The sequence below is a fragment of the Ranitomeya imitator genome, chromosome 4 (assembly GCF_032444005.1).
Source record: "Ranitomeya imitator isolate aRanImi1 chromosome 4, aRanImi1.pri, whole genome shotgun sequence".
NCBI lineage: Eukaryota > Metazoa > Chordata > Amphibia > Anura > Dendrobatidae > Ranitomeya > Ranitomeya imitator.
This window is the reverse complement of record NC_091285.1, coordinates 10079663-10104243: the sequence shown is the minus strand read 5'-3', so window position 1 is coordinate 10104243 and position 24581 is coordinate 10079663. Positions and strand designations below refer to the sequence as shown.

The 24581-nt window shown below is 44.7% G+C and overlaps 1 protein-coding gene across 5 annotated transcripts in view; it reads right to left on the bottom strand.

The window, feature by feature from the left end:
* Positions 1-3842: 3842 nt before the first annotated feature.
* LOC138675030 (sodium- and chloride-dependent betaine transporter-like) overlaps positions 3843-24581 on the bottom strand; it is a 63525-nt gene continuing 42786 nt past the window's right edge. For all 5 annotated transcript variants that reach the window (XM_069762969.1, XM_069762968.1, XM_069762971.1 and 2 more), the window contains 14 exons: positions 18148-18362; positions 11133-11267; positions 9884-10024; positions 9711-9792; positions 9483-9615; positions 8846-8980; positions 8176-8279; positions 7801-7925; positions 5971-6083; positions 5708-5845; positions 5469-5571; positions 5292-5392; positions 5016-5186; positions 3843-4925 (listed from right to left, as the gene is read on the bottom strand). In XM_069762969.1, the coding sequence (XP_069619070.1) occupies positions 4779-4925; positions 5016-5186; positions 5292-5392; positions 5469-5571; positions 5708-5845; positions 5971-6083; positions 7801-7925; positions 8176-8279; positions 8846-8980; positions 9483-9615; positions 9711-9792; positions 9884-10024; positions 11133-11267; positions 18148-18362 (1843 nt within the window). In that variant the 3' untranslated portion in view covers positions 3843-4778. The remainder of the gene's footprint in view (positions 4926-5015; positions 5187-5291; positions 5393-5468; positions 5572-5707; positions 5846-5970; positions 6084-7800; positions 7926-8175; positions 8280-8845; positions 8981-9482; positions 9616-9710; positions 9793-9883; positions 10025-11132; positions 11268-18147; positions 18363-24581) is intronic.

Sequence of the window (24581 nt, the reverse complement as noted above, 5' to 3'; positions counted from 1 at the left end):
ATGACTGCACATGATGCTCCATACTGTATAATGACCACACATGATGCTCCATACTGTATAATGGCCCCACATGATGCTCCATACTGTATAATGACTGCACATGATGCTCCATACTGTATAATGGCCGCACATGATGCTCCATACTGTATAATGACCCCACATGATGCTCCATACTGTATAATGACTGCACATGATGCTCCATACTGTATAATGACTGCACATGATGGTCCATACTGTATAATGGCCACACATGATGCTCCATACTGTATAATGGCTGCACATGATGCTCCATACTGTATAATGACCACACATGATGCTCCATGCTGTATCATGACCACACATGATGCTCCATACTGTATAATGACCGCACATGATGCTCCATACTGTATAATGGCCACAGATGATGCTCCATACTGTATAATGGCCACACATGATGCTCCATACTGTATAATGACCGCACATGATGCTCCATGCTGTATAATGACCACACATGATGCTCCATACTGTATAATGACCGCACATGATGCTCCATACTGTATAATGGCCACACATGATGCTCAATACTGTATAATGGCCGCACATGATGCTCCATACTGTATAATGGCCGCACATGATGCTCCATACTGTATAATGACTGCACATGACGCTCCATACTGTATAATGGCCACACATGATGCTCCATACTGTATAATGACCGCACATGATGCTCCATACTGTATAATGGCCGCACATGATGCTCCATCTATATATATAATTGTCTAAAAGTTTTTCTGTCTGTCTGTCTGTCTGTCCTGGAAATCCCACGTCTCTGATTGGTCGAGGCCGCCAGGCCTCGACCAATCAGCGACGGGCACAGCATGGCGACGATGATGTCATAAAGGTTGCCTCGACCAATCAGCGACGGGCACAGTCTGCCGCGAATTTGCCTCGACCAATCAGCGACGGGCACAGTATCGACGTAGATGTCATAATGGTTGCCATGGCGACGATGATATCATAAAGGTTGCCTCGACCAATCAGCGACGGGCACAGTCTGCCGCGAATTCTGGAATCATCATTGTCCATATACTACGGGGGACATGCATATTCTAGAATACCCGATGCGTTAGAATCGGGCCACAATCTAGTACTGTATAATGGCCACACATGATGCTCCATACTGTATAATGACCGCACATGATGCTCCATACTGTATAATAGCCACACATGATGCTCAATGCTGTATAATGGCCACACATGATGCTCCATACTGTATAATGACCCCACATGATGCTCCATTCTGTATAATGGCCACACATGATGCTCCATACTGTATAATGACCCCACATGATGCTCCATTCTGTATAATGGCCACACATGATGCTCCATACTGTATAATGACCCCACATGATGCTCCATACTGTATAATGGCCACACATGATGCTCCATACTGTATAATTACCGCACATGATGCTCCATACTGTATAATGACTGCACATGATGCTCCATACTGTATAATGACTGCACATGATGCTCCATACTGTATAATGACCGCACATGATGCTCCATACTGTATAATGACCGCACATGATACTCCATACTGTATAATGGCCACGGCGTCAGCACCCGGCGTACCTGGGCAAGTGCCGGGGCCCTGGCGAGACAGGGGGGGCCCATTCAAGGCCGGCGTTAGGGGCAGGCAGCTGCAAATGCCTGGGGCCCCCGCTCCTCCAGGGGCCCTCAGCTAGTGGCACATCATGCAGCTGCTATGGGGCCCCTGTGAGGCAAGGGGGCCCACCTGCTGCCAGCGCCGACTCCCCTGCTGCATTTAACTATACCGGCATCTGCCGGCAAAGTTCAAAGCAAATGATGGAGGAGAGAGCATCACCTGACGCTCCCTCTCCCATTATTCCCCGCTCAGCCTCTGACACTGCGGGTGCGCAATTACGTCATCGCACACTCACTGTGTGTCAGGCAATGCAGCGGCAGCAGCCGAGACCGGAGCAAGGAGCAGCGTGGGCACATTGAGAGGTGAGGAGTGTTTTTTTTTTAACTATAACAGTGAGTGCTGGACTGGACTATGGGATCATTCTTGGCGAGAGGGGGGCTGTGCTTTATACTACATGTCTGTGCGATATACTACATGGCTGTTCTATATACTATGTGGGCCGTGTTATATACTACGTGGGCTGTGCTATATATTACGTGGCTGTTCTATATACTACGTGGGCCGTGTTATATACTATGTGGCTGTGCTAGATACTATATGGGCTGTTATATGCTACGTGGGCTGTGCTATATACTACGTGGCTGTGTTATATGCTACGTGGGCTGTTATATACTACATGGCTGTGTTATATGCTATGTGGCTGTGTTATATGCTACGTGGCTTTGTTATATGCTACGTGGGCTGTGTTATATGTGATCATGAACCGTGGTATGTGTTAAAGGGGGGGCCCACTGAGGCTCTTTTGCCCGGGGCCCTCAAAAACCTGGAGCCGGCCCTGAGGTGTGGTATAGTCATCAGGTGTGGTGTGGCCATCAGGATTGGTGTGGCCATCAGGTATAGTCTAGTCATCAGGTTTGCTCTAGTCATTCTAGTCATCAGGTGTGGTCTAGTCATCAGGTTTGGTCTAGTCATCATGTTTGGTCTAGTCATCAGGTATGGTCTAGTCATCAGGTATGCTCTAGTCATCAGATATGGTCTAGTCATCTGGTATGGTCTAGTCATCTGGTATGGTTTAGTCATGATGTATGGTCATGTCATCTGGTATGGTCTAGCCATCAAGTATGGTCTAGTCATCAGGTTTGGTTTAGTCATCATGTATGGTTATGTCATCTGGTATGGTCTAGCCATCAAGTATGGTCTAGTCATCAGGTTTGGTCTAATCATTAGGTATGGTCTATTCATTAGGTATGGTCTAGTTATCAGGTATGGTTTAGCCATCAGGTATGGTCTAGTCATCAGGTATGGTCTAGTCATCAGGTATGGTTTAGCCATCAGGTATGGTCTAGTCATCAGTTATAGTCTAGTCATCAGGTATGGTCTAGTCATCAGGTTTGGTTTAGTCATCATGTATGGTCATGTCATCTGGTATGGTCTAGCCATCAAGTATGGTCTAGTCATCAGGTTTGGTCTAATCATCAGGTATGGTCTATTCATTAGGTATGGTCTAGTTATCAGGTATGGTTTAGCCATCAGGTATGGTCTAGTCATCAGGTATGGTCCAGTCATCAGGTATGGTCTAGTCATCAGGTATGGTCTAGTCATCAGTTATGGTCTAGTCATCAGGTATGGTCTAGTCATCAGGTTTGGTTTAGTCATCATGTATGGTCATGTCATCTGGTATGGTCTAGCCATCAAGTATGGTCTAGTCATCAGGTTTGGTCTAATCATCAGGTATGGTCTATTCATTAGGTATGGTCTAGTTATCAGGTATGGTCTAGTCATCATGTTTGGTCTAATCATCAGGTATGGTCTATTCATTAGGTGTGGTCTAGTTATCAGGTACGGTCTAGTCATCAGGTATGGTCTAGTCATAAGGTATGGTTTAGCCATCAGGTATGGTCTAGCCAGTAGAGCATGGTCAAGTTGTCAAGCAATTGCCTTTTAGTTGGGAGAACATTCTACGACAAATCACAACCCAAACTTAAAGATCGAGCTGCCCTATAAGTTACTTTTAATGAGACAATCCAGACATAAAACTGTTGGGTATTGCTTGAGGGAAATAAAGGAAAACACCTATGAGAGAATCCCTTTGTCATGCTCCACCCTGACAAAGGTGGAGGGTTCCTTTAAGGCATCACTGGCTGCATACCATTAAGTATTGTGATGCCTCCACACCACGCAGATCACAATGAAGAAACTGATACAACACTATTTTATTTTACAGTCTTCAGTACACTGAGATGCAGAAATTCGCCTTTTGTGCACTGTAAATTGCATGGTCTTTTTTTCCCCTCCCCCCATCTGTCAGTCAAAACCACAACTTCCTATCAGCGTATACATGTTGGCTGACAGTATATACCTATATGATGTATTCTGGGAAGTGACAGGGAGAGCGCTGCCATGCTGCTGACTTGGCTGATCCATGATTGAGATCATGCTGTGACTTCCTGCTGGGAGAGGGGGAGAGGGAGCTGCCTTATTTACAAAAAATATGGCGGCTGCAGAGATTTTGCCAGTATTTCACTCTGTTACTTACCAGCCACATACAAAAAAAGTCTATTTTTTTCTGTGATTATAATCCCTTTGATACACCTATAAACTTGCATGATCCTCATTGCAACAATATCTCTATGTCCATGTTATGGCGGACGCTGGACCCTGAGGTCGGGGCCCGTCCTGTTCAATCCCTTCATAGGTTTTAGCAGACTAGTGTCATCTACATATGACATCACGCTTTATAAAATGTTTCCAAGGATAGACGGAAACCACAACACTTTTTATCTAAGGTCTCTAAGTCACTAGGGTGTTGCCGAATGCAGCATCTAAGTCTCTAGGCTGGAATGTACATCGCCCCCTGATGGCGGAGATCTGTAACAGCAATCCATCATTTGCTGGTGGAAAACAGGTCAGTGTGAGAGATATGGGGGAAGAGAACTTACAATGGAGGGGAGTGGGCTGTAGATTTCACTTTAGGGTGGGGCATAAGAGAGGAAACGGGTTGTCAGTGGGGACGGGGTAGCAAATGACCGTTTTGGACTGCTTGTGTCTCAGACGCCCTCGTAAAGGGTGAGGTGGTGGAGGAGGAGACTCCCTGGCTGTACAAGTCCCTGTAACAAGTATCGTAGCTGGATCAGAACCGCGTCTCCTTATCTGGTGAGATGAGACCATCCTTGGCTTCTACCGCCAACACTCCACTTTTCCGGGGGTTGCCAAATTCTGTGAGATATTTCTTAGGCTGCGGAAGGTCGAGGTGCGGAGTGACAAGCTGCTTCAGCCTCTGGGAGGTGAAGAAAAAATATTATAAGACAAAATATAACTAAATGTTTGGTGGATCTGATTGGATGGCCAAAGCCGTTCAGACTCTTACCTGGGTGAATGGACCTTTTGTCCTCAGCGTTATGTAGGCTGCATACACTGGTATGCAGATCATGGAGGAGATGGCCATCAGCCAGCCAATGGCGTAGCCCCAGGGAGGATACACATAACGGTTATTGTACTTCAGGGGCGTGTACTTGATGAGGGAGAATAGGAACGTCCCCTGAGGAAGAGAAACCATATGAAAAGGCCCACAACCACAGAGCATTGCAGTCTAAAGAAAGTAGAAAAAATGATAGTAGACCGGCAACGGCTCAGTACAACTCACCATGCACACGGCGGGGGTCAGAACAAGCCAACAAAACTTTACCAGCGGCCATGGGCGGTAGCCAATCATGTCTTCTATGTTATCATAGAAGCGGTCAGCACCTGAAAGGGAATGGGAATCAGGGTGAATCTTTACACCATCTGGCAACGTGAAACCTTGTCTTATCCCCAGACTCACCATAAACCCAGCCGACACAGACCACTTCAAAGATGGCCACGCAGAGCAGGCAGGTCCCACTGGCGGCATAATAATCGAATAGCTGGAAGACGTACATGCCACCCTATGAAGAAGAAGAAGAGAAAGCGCCGACCGGTCCATTAAACGGAAAACCAACACTACAACTGGAAAGTCTATTGTCATCTAGATATCCCATTAGGACCGTAACCGATGAGTCTACCCCCTTTGTGCCTCCATACCTCAGTTAGAAGGATGAGGCCCAGAAGATAGCAGATGATGGCGATGCCCAATATGAGGAATTCTCGGCGGTACTTCTTCCGAAACACTTCAGGGAACAGGTCCACAATGGCAGTGACCAGACTCTCCACACAGACGAACTTGGACAGAAACAGAGAAATTACTCGTGTATAAAAGGTTGACCAAAAATAAGAAAAACGACATTTTCAAAATATAGTATACGGCTCAAAAAATAAGTCTGCTGCATTTGTTTGTTAACCAATACCTGGCTGTCAAGCCCCAAGAAGATGAGCATGAGGAAGAAAAGACAAGACCAAAGAGGGGACACCGGCATCAGTGTCACTGCTTTTGGGTAGGCAATAAATGCTAGCCCGGGACCTGTGATAAGAAGAACATTTCAAGACCATGAAATTAAGGTAGAACAAACGTTGCCTATAATTCACACTGAGCGTCATTTTTTGGGATATCCTACACCAGGAGATTACAATGTGACCATACGCTGTGACAATGCGGCGTTAGAGGATTTCATGGTCAACATGACGTCAACTTTGTTTTAGATCAAACTTTAGAATGAAAGTTCTTCTACGAGACGTCTAGAATCAAAGATTTTTTTCCACTAGGTCTACAATTAAGGTTCTTCTAAATGAGATCTAAAATTCAGGGCTATGATTATTATTTATTACTATTGATTTTATAGCACCCTTAATTCCAGGGTATAAAATTTATAACAAAACAACGCTCAGTACGTGCCAGAACAGTACAAGTGCATAGAAGACCTTGCTCACAAGAACTAGAAGAGGTGTAAAATCAAGGTTCTTCTACAAGAAGTCTACAAACAAGGACTGCAATCACAGTTATATTGGATGAGGTTTACAATAAGATTTTTCTAAAAGAGGTCTACATTCGAGATCCTTCTACTAAAAGTTAACAGTCTTCCAGTACAAGAGATTTTTAATGAAGGGTATACTAGAAAATGTCTACAATCAAGATCCTTCCAAAAGAAGCTTAAAATCAAGGTTCTTCTATATTCTACACCTTTGCAATGAAGATTATATTAGAAGGAGTTTACAGTACAAGAGGTCTATATTCTAGATTCTTTCATTCTAGATTTAAAATCAAGGTTCCACATCAAGAGGTCTAAAATCAAGGCTTTTCTGCAAGAAATTTATAATGAAAGCTCATCTAGAGGTCTACCATCAAGATTAGATTTCAAGAGGTCTATGATCAAGCATCTTCCACAAGGGGTCAACATTCAAAGTTCTTCTACAAGAGGTCTATAACGACAGATCTAATAATAATCTTTATTTTTATATACAATAGCGCTAACATATTCCGCAGCGCTTTACAGTTTTCACACATTATCATCGCTGTCCCCAATGGGGCTCACAATCTAAATTCCCTATCAGTATGTCTTCTCCAAGAGGTCTAAAATTAAGGTTTAGAACAAAAATTCTACAACCAGGTTTCTCCTACAAGAGGTCTACAAACAAGGTTCATTAACAAGATGCCTACAATAAGAATTTTTCCACTCAAAGTCTTCTATAAGACATCCATCTTCATGGACCTTCTACAAAATGTCTTCAATCATGATTCTTCTACAAAAGGTTTATGAAAATGTTCTTCTACCAGAGGCTTGCAACCATGTTCTTTTACAAGATGTCTACAATCAGAATTCTTCTAAAGGATGTCTACAATCAAAGTTCTTCTACAAGATTTCTAGAATTAAGGTTTAATGGAGGCCTATAACCAGGGTCCTTCTAAATGAAGTCTACAATCAAGGTTCTCCTACAAGAAGGCTGAAGGCTACAAGGCTACAATCAAGAGCCCTCTACAAGAATCTTGCAATCAAGGTTCTTCTATAAGTGATCTACAATCAAGTTTCTTCTACAAGAGGCCTACAATTAAAGTTCCATCATAGAAACCTCAGGGGTTCCTCAGGGGTCAAAAAATCCTGAGGAGGATCTCATGCCTCCATGGACTCCACAAGAGCTGTATGGCCTGACTTGTGACTGCTGTCATTTCTTCATAAATAATGAGTTAGGCCTCATATGGTCTTTTCAGGCATTTATCTAGTAACTAAAAGCATTCAACTCACCAGATTCAGCCACTTGTGAAATTGGGACTCCCTGCTCCCGCGCCATGAACCCCAACACTGAAAAGATGGCAAATCCAGCTACAAAGCTGGTAATACTGTTCAAGAAACAAAGAGCGATGCAGTCCCTGAAGAAGAGAAGGAGAGACAATGCTCAGGAAACGTGAATGGCGGAACAAGTCAAGAGAAGCAAATTGACCAAGATGCTGATTTGTCATACAAACGATTGCCCCGTGGCCAGGGCAGCGTCCGGATCGGTTACTGGCCCGTATTCAGGGTGGTGTGCAGACTGGTCACTGCCCCGTGGCCAGGGTGGTATGCAGACCGCTTACTACCCTCTGCCCAGGGCGGCGTGTGGACTAGATACTGCCCCAGTACCTGTAGCAGTTGTTGTTGTACTTATTGTAGCTCCCCAGAGCCGTCAGACAACCCTGGCAGATGGCGTATGAGAAGAAAATTTGGGTCCCAGCGTCCATCCAGACCTGCAGTGTGGAAAAGTCACAGTTACCCCAATATCTGCTGAGCTGTGCATCTAAGCTTATCATGTGTGGTACTGTCTGCTGAACCTGTGTATAAAAGCTTACAATGTGTGGTCCTGTCTGCTGTACTGTGTATCTAAGCTAATCATGTTTGATGCTGCCGGCTTGACCAGTGAATCTAAGCTTATCATGTGGGATATTGTCTAATGAGCCAGTGTATCTAAGCCCAGATGTGCGATTCTGTCTGCTCAGCAAGTGTATGTGTGATACTGTTTGCTGAGCCGATGTCTACACACCTATCATGTGTGATACTGTCTGCTGTGCTGATACATCTAAGCCTTTCATGTACTAAAATCATAGAATCATAGAACTGTTTGCTAAGACGAGAATCTAAGCTTGTCATAATTGATAATGTGTCCTGAGCTGAGTATCTAAGCCCAACTGTCTCAGAACTGTGCAGCATATTATAGGAATGCTGGGAGACAATGCCATTTTCAGAGCAATCAGAAATTTGAGCCCCCACCCCAATAAATATGAGTGCATTCATTACTGCCCATGACCCACCTCACCTGAGGGTCCTTGAGCCGCGTGATATCAGGTTTCAGATAAAACACGATTCCATCGTATGCTCCAGGTAAAGTGACCCCTCGAACAAGTAGGATGATTAGCATCACATAGGGAAATGTGGCCGTGAAATATACCACCTGACACAAGGGGGCAGTATTGAGAAGTACATATCGTTATATATCATGTTACATACAGCTTCAACGCAAGGATACTTTATAGGCTGTTTGTGTAGTGATCAATTCTTGAGGCTTCAGTTTAGAATTGGCTATGAGGCTGACTATCTTACCTTTTTAACTCCCATGAAATGTACATTTATATTGGTCCACACAGATGCCAACAGTGGTTCCATATCAAATGCTACCATATAAATAAAGTGTATAAAAGGTTGTCAGTTTGGGGCCTTTGTGAAGGCAATATATTGGGGCAGAGCCCACCAAACTTTTCCCAAAGAAAAGAGAAAATTTATTTGGTATCTTATTTACCCCCACAGCGGGACCCTACTACAATCAACCTGTATGAGCAACAACACCCGTTAAATGCCCTTACACCCTTTTTTAGTCTTAGGGAAAAGCCAGTTCTAGTCCACCCCTCAAAAAAAAAAAATGTAACTATAACATAAGGTAAACCATCCAAAATCACCTTTCCAGTGGATTTGACCCCTTTCCAGATACAGAAGTAGCAAACGATCCAGGCCAGTAGAAGACACAGTGCAAGTTCCCATCGGACGGTTCCCAAGTTCTCAATCCCATCAGAAAGGCCCAATGCTCTATTTCTAGTTGTGAAGGTAAAGGTTATCACAATATAGATTTACAGACATATAGGTAAATTGTACAGTACTATGCAATGTAACAGGGCAATCTGACTTACTCCCAGAATTCCACAACCGGGGATGTAGCATTTATGGGTGCTGTATAATTCTCAGAATATGCAAGATCATCAATGCAGTTGGCTATAAAGAAAAGTAAAGAGAGGGTCCACAGGGCTGCAACCAAATCTTTGAAATTTCATATATATAAGTTACATACACCAAGATTTCTTACCTGTGTTCCAGGTGTGGTTGCAGTGAGCCCAAGGTAGCTCAGCTGTAAATGAGCTGAAGAGATAAAAGAGTGCCCAGGCGAGGATAACAATATAATAGATGTTCAGGTAGCTTTCTATTACTTGCGAGGCATATCCAATACCTAAAAGAGAGTAGGTAGCATTTAGTACATGAGGTTCATAAAATTGTTATTCACTTATTATGACTTTGGAGTTCGTGTAAACCCCATTGCGGTTCCCTTTCTACAAGATTATTCATATAAACATAAATTCTATAAATCTGCCCATACACTTTATATACCTGCTATTAGAATTATAGGTATTCCTATTGAAGCTATTTCTCCTATCTACCACATATACATGCACAACTCGCTGAGCATAAATGTGTTTGCAAAGGTGAATGGGAAATAGAAACAAACTAAGAAAGTGGCTTATCTTCTGCAGGAAAAAAGGACTGAGTATGCTGAAATCCAACATGCCCAAATCTTCTTTCCGTCAACATCTTCAATAACTGCAGACTAGGGAGAGTAGAAAAAACTTCTTGACAGATTGCCTGTCAAAATTGGTTCATCTATTGATTTTCATCTAACGTGCACATGCAAATTAATGGGAGGTAATTAATGGGATTCTTTATGAGATTTTAGATGTATGAGAGTGAGTGATATGACAGTAGTCCGACCGTATGCTTTGCAAAAATGCAAAGGTGTCTACAAAATGTATAAATGGCTACTGGACATTGCTTCACCAGTAGCTGCCACTAGATGTCAATCTCTGAAAGTAAAAAAAAAATATTATGCATAATTCATAAAAAACAAGTGTGAATTGCGGAAATCAAAGTTACATTTCCAGGAGTTATAAATTCTTAAGACTGCTTCAGGTTATCTCGGGGATATAATATTAAACAGAAGATTTATGCAAGAAAGTAATGCATTAAATCTGGTGGGATTAGTAGGAAAATGAGTCTGGAAAGGTTAACAGGAATTATCAAAATTCCAAGATACTAATCTAAAAATACTGTGAAGACCCTCCTAAAACCTAAAGTGGTCTTATGGTAAAATATCTAATGGTGTGAACAGGCCCTAAGTCATCTGCATGAATGAGGTCATCCTCCTGACTGCGGTGGTGTGCTCATTGATAAATGTTGACCGAGAAGATGCTGCCAGCGTCTTGGTTTCTATGGCTCTTTGCCCCGTCAGGTCGTGTGAAACTGGGTGAGGGAGCTGAATGAAGAATGGGGCACACAATACTAACCTTCAAAGAGGGGGCAGATCTTCCTCCACGCTGTGACCCCTCCCTGGTTGGTGTACTGGCCCAGCGCCGTCTCCAAGAAAAATACCGGAATGCCGCAGGTGAAGAGGAAGATGAGATATGGGATGAAGAAGGCTCCTGGTAACACAAGGGCATAATGTCACAGAACTCAGCTGCACAAATCTGTCTTCTGCACTTGACTGTTTGTTACAATGTATCAGTTTGGAGTCTAGACTATATACAATTGTAATGAACATTGCACAATGTGACGGTATTATCTGAGCACTGTATGGCAGTTTTATTAACATTGTGGGATTGGGGCACTGTATGGTGTTAGTATTTGAGCACTGTAGTGCGAAAGTTGGGCACTATATGGCATGTTATGTGGGTATTATAAGAAAATATGCATGCACTGTATGGCAGTAGTGCACTAATTGGGCATTGCATGGCGATATTCTGGTACCGGTTTGTTTTCTGATACCCTCTGCTTCTCCTCCCATCACTATAAAGTTACGTGATATATCAAACCACCACTAGAGGGAGCTCATTGCATACAGATTTACTCCATTGCCCCAGTATACAGTCAGCTCTTAAGCTCCCCCTAGTGGCGGCTGCAGACAGCCACAAGTTATTGTAATAAGTGCATCTTGCTGCGACTTGAGATTTCCAGAGGACTTGATAGCCAGGGCACTGAAGATAGCACTAAGTAAAATGAATACCCCCTATCAGGATATCATCAGTTCTTCATAAAAGATCTTTGTAATATCTCATTGTTTCTTCCAAAGCTTCCAAAATCCTCCCCCCCCCCCCCCCGCCCATTAAACAATATCGGACGAAGCGGGCGGGAGGGGACGCTATAACCGCTATGTGTGGGCTCCATGTTCACAAACAAGATGTCTTATTTATCCTGACTAAGACACCCTCCTGCCCGCCCCGTGTTCTTGCAGCATTAACCAATTCGGAGCTGCCGTTCGACAGATATATTGCGTTATAGGCAGCTTCTCTGGTCTGGAAATGGTTAAAGAGACCCCCATCTCCACTTACTAAACCTCCCTCGGCTCTCTTCTTCCACCCCCCCCAAAAAAAGAACAATCTTGAAAGCAGCGGAAACTTGGAACAAAACAGCCTGTGAAGTGATCCGGAGCTCCATTCTTCCACCTAATAAGTGTGAAGCGAGCGCGGACTCCCCGCGGACTCACAAAGGGTCAAACCAACCCTCTCTGAGAACTCCCATGGACGCCCTACTCATCCGCGCTCTCCGCTGCCAGCCATGACAGAGCAACGGGTTAATTAATTATGTATCACGCTGTCTAACGATGGCTGATTAATAGGCCCTATAAATACGTTGTACGCCTGGGGGCCGCCGACCTCCGACCCCGGCAATGACTTCAATGGATGACAAATGCTGGGAAATCTCCCGGTGCCGCCGGGACTCTTCCAGTTTCTCTGCCATTATCTGCGGAGTCTGGCCTCCCCGGGATGCGAATAACACAGGAAAACAATATGGTGACTCCAAAGGATCGGGGCCGCCGAGAGGGACGGTCTACAAACTGTGCGGTTTTCACTGTCATGTGACTTCTGCACTAGGAACATTGGCAAAAAAAAAGGTGGAAATCAAAACCTGACCACTTTTACTTATTGCCACAAAGACACAAGTCGCTGTTAATCCAGAATATACTGCCTTGTAATCTAGAATCAAAGCGCTCGTAACAGTTCTGGGACTCGAAGAGCTCGAGACCTGAAACGCGTGAAGTCGGAGGATGCGCCGCTCATTGGATTAGTGTAGAGAGGAAAAATTAGTGGATTATTCCGCCCTGCTGGATAAATGATAAGGATCCGGTATACAAGGAGCTGTGGTTTAGCGGTATTATTATCAACGCGTTTCAAAATATTCTTTCAGTCGTTCGGCATTTTTAATACAGTGGCGCAGCGGGGATTACCCTCACTTGGTGCAATACAAGTATCCTACACGCTCTAACTCGTAGACCGTTAGCAGAATCGTATCCCCAGTCCTAGCCCTAACCCTAGCCATAACTTTAACTACAATCTGTTGTGATAGGTAATTCAGTATCACAATGGACATAGCGGTCAGAGCACATACAGTGATCTGACAATAACCCAAAATAATAGAACGAGCTCTGAGACGTGGGAACTCTGCAGACCGCAATCCCTAATCCTCTCCAAACAACACTAGAGGCAGCCGTGGATTGCGCCTAACTCTGCCTATGCAACTCGGCACAGCCTGAGAAACTAACTAGCCTGAAGATAGAAAATAAGCCTACCTTGCCTCAGAGAAATACCCCAAAGGAAAAGGCAGCCCCCCACATATAATGACTGTGAGTTAAGATGAAAAGACAAACGTAGGGATGAAATAGATTCAGCAAAGTGAGGCCCGACTTTCTTAACAGAGCGAGGATAGGAAAGATAGCTTTGCGGTCTACACAAAACCCTAAAGAAAACCACGCAAAGGGGGCAAAAAGACCCTCCGTACCGAACTAACGGCACGGAGGTACACCCTTTGCGTCCCAGAGCTTCCAGCAAAACAATTAGACAAGCTGGACAGAAAAAATAGCAAACAAATAGCAAAGAAGAACTTAGCTATGCAGAGCAGCAGGCCACAGGAATGATCCAGGGAAAAACAAGTCCAACACTGGAACATTGACAGGAAGCATGGATCAAAGCATTAGGTGGAGTTAAGTAGAGAAGCACCTAACGACCTCACCAGATCACCTGAGGGAGGAAACTCAGAAGCCGCAGTACCACTTTCCTCCACAAACGGAAGCTCCCAGAGAGAATCAGCCGAAGTACCACTTGTGACCACAGGAGGGAGCTCTGCCACAGAATTCACAACAACAATCCTAGTCCTAATCCTAGCCCCAAACCTAATCCTAGTCCCAATCCTAATCCTAGTCCCAACACTAGACCTAACCTGAGCTCCAACACAAGCCCTGACCCTAGCCCAATTCTAGCCCTAACCCTAGGCATAACCTTAACCCCAAACCTAGCCCCAATGCTAGCTGTAAACCCTAATCACAATCCTAGTTTTATTCATATTCCCAATCCTAGTCCCAACCCTAGCTCTAACCCAACCTTGAATTCTAGCCCAAACCCTAGCCCAATACTCAAGCCATAATCCTAACCCTAAACCTCACCCTAGCCCTAAAACTAGCCCAAACTCTAGCCGCAATCGTAGTCCTATCCCTAATCCAATCCCTAATGCAACCTTGAATTCTAGCCTAAACCCTAGCCCTAACCCAAGCCTCAATTTTAGCCCTAGACCTCACCCAGCCCTAAAACTAGCCAAAACACTAGCCTCAATCTCAGTCCTATCCCTAACCCTACCGTGAATTCTAGCCCAAGCCCTAGCCCAATGCTCAAGCCATAATCCTAGCTCTAAACCTCGCCCTAACCTTGGCTAGCCCAAACTCTAGCCACAATTCTAGTCCTATCCCTAATTCAATCCCTAACGCAACCTTTTATTCTAGCCCAAACTCTAGCCAATACCTAAGCCTCAATGTTAGCCCTAAACCTCACCCTAGCCCTAAAACTAACCCAAAGTCTAGCCGCAATCCTATTCCTATCCCTAGCCCTAATCCGACGTTGAATTCTAACCCTGGCCCAATACCCTAGCACCAATTCTAGCCCTACACCTCACCCTAGCCCTAAGCCTACCCTAAACTCTAGCCGCAATCCTAGTCCTAACCCTAGCCCAATCCTTAGCCTAATCCTAGCCCTAAGGGAGAGATTTTGCCCTCCAATGGAATTCGGCACCCAGTATTACCATCCACGCCCCCCTCACATACTATGCTACTGCCTGGAGACCCCTTTTTGTTTTTAGCCTCCCTCACTCGCTCACCCTGTGATACCTAGCTTTCCCTCATACATATATAAAGACTATGCAACTGCACTGTGTAAACATTATATACTATAAAAAATGTGAGGTTCTTGGTGAGGTTCTTAGTTCTTAAATATATTTAGGGGGGCTAGTATGATCTTGGGGTCCAAAGTTAAAATTAATTTAGGGTCTGGAATAGGGATTGATATTAATAAAAGGGTTAGATATTATATAGGGATCAGGTCCATGGTCTGAATATGGTTAAATGGACTGGTCTGGGGTCTTGTATATCTGTGATCAGGGGTCTAATACAACCCCTGGCAAAAATGATGGAATCACCGGCCTTGCAGGATGTTCATTCAGTTGTTTAATTTTGTAGAAAAAAAAGCAGATCACAGACATGGCACAAAACTAAAGTCATTTCAAATGGCAACTTTCTGGCTTTAAGAAACACTAAAAGAAATCAAGAACAAAAAGTGTGTTAGTCAGTAATGGTTACTTTTTTAACCAAGCATAGGGGAAAAATTATGGAATCACTCAAATCTGAGGAAAAAATTATGGAATCACCCTGTAAATTTTCATACCCAAAAATAACACCTGCATAAAATTAGATCTGCTCGTTAGTCTGCATCTAAAAAGGAGTGATCACACCTTGGAGAGCTGTTGCACCAAGTGCACTGACATGAATCATGGCTCCAACACGAGAAATGTCAATTGAAACGAAGGAAAGGATTATTAAACTCTTAAAACAGGGTAAATCATCACGCAATGTTGCAAAAGATGTTGGTTGTTCACAGTCAGCTGTGTCTAAAATCTGGACCAAATACAAACAACATGGGAAGATTGTTAAAGGCAAACATACTGGTAGACCAAGGAACACATCAAAGTGTCAAGACCAGAAACTTAAAGCAATATGTCAGAAATGCACAACAAAACAAATGAGGAACGAATGGATGGAAACTGGAGTTAACGTCAGTGACCGACCTGTAAGAAACCGCCTAAAGGAAATGGGATTTACATACAGAAAAGCTAAACGAAAGCCATCATTAACAACTAAACAGAAAGAAACAAGGTTACACTGGGCTAAGGAAAATCAATCGTGGACTGTGGATGACTGGATGAAAGTCATATTCAGTGATGAATCGCAGATCTGCATTGGGCAAGGTGATGATGCTGGAACTTTTGTTTGGTGCCGTTCCAATGAGATTTATAAAGATGACTGCCTGAAGAGAACATGCAAATTTCCACAGTCATTGATGATATGGGGCTGGATGTCAGGTACAGGCACTGGGGAGATGGCGTCATTACATCTTCAATAAATGCACAAGTTTATGTTGATATTTTTGACACTTTTCTTATCTCATCAATTGAAAGGATGTTTGGGGATGATGAAATCATTTCTCAAGATGATAATGCATCTTGCCATAGAGCAAAAACTGTGAAAATATTCCTTGAAAAAAGACACATAAGGTCAATGTCATGGCTGCAAATAGTCCGGATCTCAATCCAACGGAAAATCTTTGATGGAAGTTGAAGAAAATGGTCCATGACAAGAATCCAACCTGCAAAGCTGATCTGACCACAGCAACCAGAGAAAGTTGGAGGCAGATTGATGAAGAGTCCTGTGTGACCCTCATTATGTCCAGGCCTCAGAGACTGCAAGCTGTTAGAAAAGCCAGAGGTGGTGCAACAAAATACTAGTCATTTTTTTGGAGTGTTTTTTTGGTTGTTTGTTTTTCATGATTCCATAATTTTTTCCTCAGAAATGAGTGATTCCATAATTTTTCCCCTATGCTTGGTTAAAAAAAGTAACCATTACTGACTACCACATTTTTTGTTCTTGATTTTTTTTAGTGTTTCCTAAAGCCAGAACGTTGCCATTTGAAATGACTTTAGTTTTTGTGCCATGTCTGTGATCTGCTTTTTCTCTACAAAATTAAACAACTGAATGAACATCCTCCAAAACTGGTGATTCCATCATTTTTGCCAAGGGTTGTACTAATTTGCGAGATCTAAATATATTTAGGGAGTCTGATCTGGGATCTGATATTAATATAGTGGTATCATGGGGGGGTCTGATGCTCATATAGTGGGTCTGAAGATTGTTATAGGGTTTGACATTAATAAATGGCTGTTACGCATAACTCATGGCAGAATGAGTTTGAAAGAGGATAGACGTCCTTCTCCCCTTATGGTTCAAAGAAGACGAAACGCGTTGGGAGACGCTATTCCTATTTACCGGCGGCACATTGAGAATATACTCCATTAAGGCCTGCCTGGGAGACTCGGCTACAGAGAGCGGTGGGAGAGTCTCAGCCCCATGGCTGGGTATAAACCTATTCATTTATTGCACAATGCCCCTTGGAAGCTTGGAAACGTATACTATAGAGGTCTGATTGATGAGTCCGTTACGCATAGATGTATTACACCTTCCAAGATGCCATTTTAGGGCTTGTCTGCTGCTGTTTGATGTAGACTGATTTTAAGATACAGTCCTTCTGATTGTCCTGAATATCGGGTAGCGGTATCACTGCCAATACTTGCACATAGCAGTGAAATAGAATTTTCTTTATATGACCCGAATAAGGCCATTAATGACTAAAGTAATCGTAGACTCTTTCTCTGTAATGTATGTGCAAAACTTGGATATAAATTTGGTTAAAAAGACCTATCTGGTGAGTGTAAAACACCTTTTTTTGTATGGGACAATAATTGGCATCCCATTTATCTGGAGCAAATAAAGGATCATATATAAATAGTTTCCCTAAAAAAAACTTTACTGTGTAACCAGTATTCCAGGATAGTCCTATTTGTGTATATTAGAGCCTATCGAGCTATGGTCAGGGGTTTGATGTTAGCATAGGAGCGCTGAATATTATTATTTTATTATTATTATTTATTATTATAGCGCCATTTATTCCATGGCGCTTTACATGTGAGGAGGGGTATACATAATAAAACAAGTACAATAATCTATTTATGAATATATTTAGCAGGAACCGTGTATATAAGCAAAGCCCCTAAAATTGCCATTCCTCGGCTGCCGAGCGTGGAATAAAGGGAGAAGTGAATATTTTGATAAAATACCGCAGGGTATTATCATGGTACAGAGGTGCCGCCTCACGAGCGGTGACGTGTAGGGGATTTCGGAGTAACCCTTTAAGGGTCCGTACGTGCACTCACCGCCTCCATTTTTATAACACAGATATGGAAATCTCCAGACATTCCCGAGTCCGATGATTTCTCCGGCGACGGACAGGACAAACTCCACCTTGTTGCCCCACTGCCCCCTGTCCTCCATCTTGGCCTCGGGCTTTGGACCTTCTGACGGGGCGCGCAGAACCTCCGACTTTTCGGCCTTGTTCCAGGCTTCTTCGCAGCTCTTCCGACCCATTGCCCTGCGGACAGACAAGGGATATTATTACTCAGCCAGTTGGTGCTCTGCCGTGACATGAGAGGCCGCATACGCTGAATTGACCCATTCATCAACAGCATAGCGGCAGAACATTCCACACCAGGGTGACACCAGCGAGCAGGCGCTGCGAGCATCAGGACACTACTACGGCCTTTCGCTCTGCAATATTATTCAATATTATGCTCAGACATGACCACTGGAATGTACAGGCCTGAAGCCTGAGGCTGCACTACTGCGAGGTTCCAGTCAAGCCTAGTGTCGCCATGGAGACCTGGTATGGACTGCACTGATATAAGGGCCACTTGTCCGGAGAGGCTGTCACGTCTGTGATGACGAATGGCGGCCATATTGCTTTTTTGCTTTCTATAGCAACCACAAACATCATATTTTCCAACAACCATGAATTTGCTGCGAGTGCCATCACCAGAGCGTCAAACCGCTCCCTATAGAGGGCATCTTGGGGGGTATTCCTGGGTGTTTTATGGAGCAAATGCGTATAACTGATATGTTGCCTAGGAACCTGTTGACTGCCCACCTGGTGACCACCGCTTACATCCACGTAGTTCCAGATGCTGTAGTTGTCACAGGGAGTGTCATCTGCGGTACAGCACACTGCCTCTCCACACTGCACAGGCTTGTTTCAGATTTCTCCAGTCAATAAACATCATAAATATAAAACACATAGAAAAGGGGAAAACACAGAAGCATTGTGTAATGAGAGACGCAGGTAATGGAGGTAGGTCCTCCGGCCCGACCCGTGTACCCGGTGTACAGAAGTCGCATGGGATGGAGACCGGTCATCAAAGATTCATCAGGAACGAAGAAAAACCACATCAGACACAAGGAGCGGCCATCAAACGGCCATCATTAACCATTACACTGCCAACCACAAGTGCGATACCGACTGCAGAGCTATGTATCTAATCCTATCCTGTGTGATACTGACTGCTGAGCCGTGTATCTAATCCTATCCTGTGTGATACTGACTGCTGAGCCGTGTATCTAATCCTATCCTGTGTGATACTGACTGCTGAGCCGTGTATCTAATCCTCTCCTGTGGGATACTGTCTGCTGAGCCGTGTATCTAATCCTATCCTGTGTGATACTGACTGCTGAGCCGTGTATCTAATCCTATCCTGTGTGATACTGACTGCTGAGCCGTGTATCTAATCCTCTCCTGTGGGATACTGTCTGCTGAGCCATGTATCTAATCCTCTCCTGTGTGATACTGACTGCTGAGCCGTGTATCTAATTCTATCCTGTGTGATACTGACTGCTGAGCCGTGTATCTATTCCTATCCTATGCGATACTGACTGCTGAGCCGTGTATCTAATTCTATCCTGTGTGATACTGTCTGCTGAGCCGTGCATCTAATCCTCTCCTGTGTGATACTGTCTGCTGAGCCATGTATCTAATCCTCTCCTGTGTGATACTGTCTGCTGAGCCATGTATCTAATCCTCTCCTGTGTGATACTGTCTGCTGAGCCATGTATCTAATCCTCTCCTGTGTGATACTGTCTGCTGAGCCCTGTATCTAATCCTCTCCTGTGTGATACTGTCTGTTGAGCCGTGTATCTAATCCTCTCGTGTGTGATACTGTCTGTTGAGCCATGTATGTAATCCTCTCCTGTGTCATACTGTCTGCTGAGCCATGTATCTAATCCTCTCCTGTGTCATACTGTCTGCTGAGCCGTGTATCTAATCCTCTCCTGTGTGATACCGTCTGCTGAGCCGTGTATCTAATCCTCTCCTGTGTGATACTGTCTGCTGAGCCGTGTATCTAATCCTCTCCTGTGTGATACCGCCTGTTGAGCCGTGTATCTAATCCTCTCCTGTGTGATACTGACTGCTGAGCCGTGTTTCTAATCCTATTCTGTGTGATACTGTCTGCTGAGCCGTGTATCTAATCCTCTCCAGTGTGATACTGACTGCTGAGCCGTGTACCTAATCCTATCCTGTGTGATACTGTCTGTTGAGCCGTGTATCTAATCCTCTCCTGTGTGATACTGACTGCTGAGCCGTGTTTCTAATCCTATTCTGTGTGATACTGTCTGCTGAGCCGTGTATCTAATCCTCTCCAGTGTGATACTGTCTGCTGGGCCGTGTATCTAATCCTATCCTGTGTGATACTGACTGCTGAGCCGTGTATCTAATCCTGTCCTGTGTGATACTGACTGCTGAGCCATGTATCTAATCCTATCGTGTGTGATACTGACTGCTGAGCCGTGTATCTAATCCTCTCCTGTGTGATACTGACTGCTGAGCCGTGTATCTAATCCTCTCCTGTGTCATACTGTCTGTTGAGCCGTGTATCTAATCCTCTCCTGTGTGATACCGCCTGTTGAGCCGTGTATCTAATCCTCTCCTGTGTGATACTGTCTGCTGAGCCGTGTATCTAATCCTATCCTGTGTGATACTGTCTGCTGAGCCGTGTATCTAATCCTCTCCTGTGTGATACTGTGTGCTGAGCCGTGTATCTAATCCTCTCCTGTGTGATACCGCCTGTTGAGCCGTGTATCTAATCCTCTCCTGTGTGATACTGTCTGCTGAGCCGTGTATCTAATCCTCTCCTGTGTGATACTGTCTGCTGAGCCGTGTATCTAATCCTATCCTGTGTGATACCGACTGCTGAGCGTGTATCTAATCCTATCCTGTGTGATACTGACTGCTGAGCGTGTATCTAATCCTCTCCTGTGTGATACTGTCTGTTGAGCTGTGTATCTAATCCTCTCCTGTGTGATACTGTCTGCTGAGCCGTGCATCTAATCCTCTCCTGTGTGATACTGACTGTTGAGCCGTGTATCTAATCCTATCCTGTGTGATACTGTGTGCTGAGCCGTGTATCTAATCCTCTCCTGTGTGATACCGCCTGTTGAGCTGTGTATCTAATCCTCTCCTGTGTGATACTGTCTGTTGAGCCGTGTATCTAATCCTCTCCAGTGTGATACTGTCTGCTGAGCCGTGTATCTAATCCTCTCCTGTGTGATACTGTCTGCTGAGCCGTGTATCTAATCCTCTCCTGTGTGATACTGTCTGCTGAGCCATGTATCTAATCCTATCCTGTGTGATACCGACTGCTGAGCGTGTATCTAATCCTATCCTGTGTGATACTGACTGCTGAGCGTGTATCTAATCCTCTCCTGTGTGATACTGTCTGTTGAGCTGTGCATCTAATCCTCTCCTGTGTGATACTGTCTGCTGAGCCGTGTATCTAATCCTCTCCTGTGTGATACTGACTGCTGAGCCGTGTATCTAATCCTATCCTGTGTGATACTGTGTGCTGAGCCGTGTATCTAATCCTCTCCTGTGTGATACCGCCTGTTGAGCTGTGTATCTAATCCTCTCCTGTGTGATACTGACTGCTGAGCCGTGTATCTAATCCTATCCTGTGTGATACTGTCTGTTGAGCCGTGTATCTAATCCTCTCCAGTGTGATACTGTCTGCTGAGCCGTGTATCTAATCCTATCCTGTGTGATACTGACTGCTGAGCCGTGTATCTAATCCTCTCCTGTGTGATACTGTCTGTTGAGCCGTGTATCTAATCCTATCCTGTGTGATACTGACTGCTGAGCCGTGTATCTAATCCTATCCTGTGTGATACTGTGTGCTGAGCCGTGTATCTAATCCTCTCCTGTGTGATACCGCCTGTTGAGCTGTGTATCTAATCCTCTCCTGTGTGATACTGTCTGCTGAGCCGTGTATCTAATCCTCTCCTGTGTGATACTGTCTGCTGAGCCGTGTATCTAATCCTATCCTGTGTGATACCGACTGCTGAGCGTGTATCTAATCCTATCCTGTGTGATACTGACTGCTGAGCGTGTATCTAATCCTCTCCTGTGTGATACTGTCTGTTGAGCTGTGTATCTAATCCTCTCCTGTGTGATACTGTCTGCTGAGCCGTGTATCTAATCCTCTCCTGTGTGATACTGTCTGCTGAGCCGTGTATCTAATCCTCTCCTGTGTGATACTGTCTGCTGAGCCGTGTATCTAATCCTATCCTGTGTGATACTGACTGCTGAGCCATGTATCTAATCCTATCCTGTGTGATACTGTGTGCTGAGCTGTGTATCTAATCCTCTCCTGTGTGATACTGACTGCTGAGCCGTGTATCTAATCCCCTCCTGTGTGATACTGTCTGCTGAGCCGTGTATCTAATCCTCTCCTGTGTGATACTGACTGCTGAGCCGTGTATCTAATCCTCTCCTGTGTGATACTGTCTGCTGAGCCGTGTATCTAATCCTCTCCTGTGTGATACTGTGTGCTGAGCTGTGTATCTAATCCTCTCCTGTGTGATACTGACTGCTGAGCCGTGTATCTAATCCTCTCCTGTGTGATACTGTCTGCTGAGCCATGTATCTAATCCTATCCTGTGTGATACTGTTTGCTGAGCTGTGTATCTAATCCTCTCCTGTGTGATACTGACTGCTGAGCCGTGTATCTAATCCTCTCCTGTGTGATACTGTCTGCTGAGCTGTGTATCTAATCCTCTCCTGTGTGATACTGTCTGCTGAGCCGTGTATCTAATCCTCTCCTGTGTGATACTGTCTGCTGAGCCGTGTATCTAATCCTCTCCTGTGTGATACCGCCTGTTGAGCCGTGTATCTAATCCTCTCCTGTGTGATACTGTGTGCTGAGCTGTGTATCTAATCCTCTCCTGTGTGATACTGACTGCTGAGCCGTGTATCTAATCCTCTCCTGTGTGATACTGTCTGCTGAGCCATGTATCTAATCCTATCCTGTGTGATACTGTTTGCTGAGCTGTGTATCTAATCCTCTCCTGTGTGATACTGACTGCTGAGCCGTGTATCTAATCCTCTCCTGTGTGATACTGTCTGCTGAGCTGTGTATCTAATCCTCTCCTGTGTGATACTGTCTGCTGAGCCGTGTATCTAATCCTCTCCTGTGTGATACTGTCTGCTGAGCCGTGTATCTAATCCTCTTCTGTGTGATACCGCCTGTTGAGCCGTGTATCTAATCCTCTCCTGTGTGATACTGTCTGCTGCTCCCCTGCGGATGACGCGCTGCTCCCGATCCCTCTGGTCATGGTCCTGATAACGGTAAAATTCCTCCAAAACAAAAACAACACAGGTAACTCCAGATTGTCATCGACCCCCCCATAAGCCCCCCGCCCCGCGGGCTGAGGAGCCCACCGAGGAGGCACTTATAGGCCTACTTATAGGGACACATATTTAAAGGGGCAGGGGGCTGACAGGAGGAACTAATGAGGACACATGATCTCTAATAAAGCGCTGTGCAATATGTGGCAGGAATTTTCCGTGGTATTCCTGGTATTTCTGTGAAATTCTGTAAAGCTTCATTTAATCGTCCTGAAAAAGTGTCTGGAGACAGCTCCCCCCAACAGGATCTCACCCATGAGGAAAGTAAGGAGCAGACAAAAGGAAAAAACGCCCACGCCTCGGGCGGCACTTTACCAGGGGGCGACTGCCTCTCCCTAAATGACAGTGTATTTTTAGGTCACCCCACTCCCGCCTACCCCGGCCCCCTGCTGCTCCACCTATCTGCACTCACTAGGGGGGTGGTGCGTCGCTTATTGTTCTCCCTCTCTTTACCCTAAATATTAACTCTAAGAGGGTGATGATTTCATTCAGGTGGGCCGACGAAAAAAAGAGTGGGCATGTTAAATAATTTTGACCCCCAATCCCCCTGTTCTAAGTGGAGATGTTGCAGCTGGAGGTGATGGCAGCAGCACCTCCACCTCTGCGGGTGTCACAGGATTGTGGGGAGCACCTTCATGCTGATGGTTTCCATTTATCTAACTAATTGTAACTACCAGTCAGCGCCATAAAAACCCATGGCGTCTGGAGGGTGGATGTGATCTGCCTGGTTGATGTAACCGCTAATACCCTCCATAATAAACTATTTTATGGCATCAGCGCCGTGTTACACTTTACCCGTGTTGCGGTATTGTAAAGAGCAAGGTGCACAGTGGGTGACAGAGCAGTTAACCAGTTATTGACCTCACAGAATACCTCTACCTGCACCTGGGAAAGCTGGGTAAGAATCACCCAGCTTTCCTATACATGCTGGATAAGACAAGAGAATGAGAATGTAACATAACTTGGCGCTTGGACAAGTATAATGCTGCCAAACACTAGTAAATAAGTGATCGACACCAACTATAATGATCAATCAAGTGTTATAATCTGGCAGGAGAATTATCAGACCCAAAAAAGTAGTAA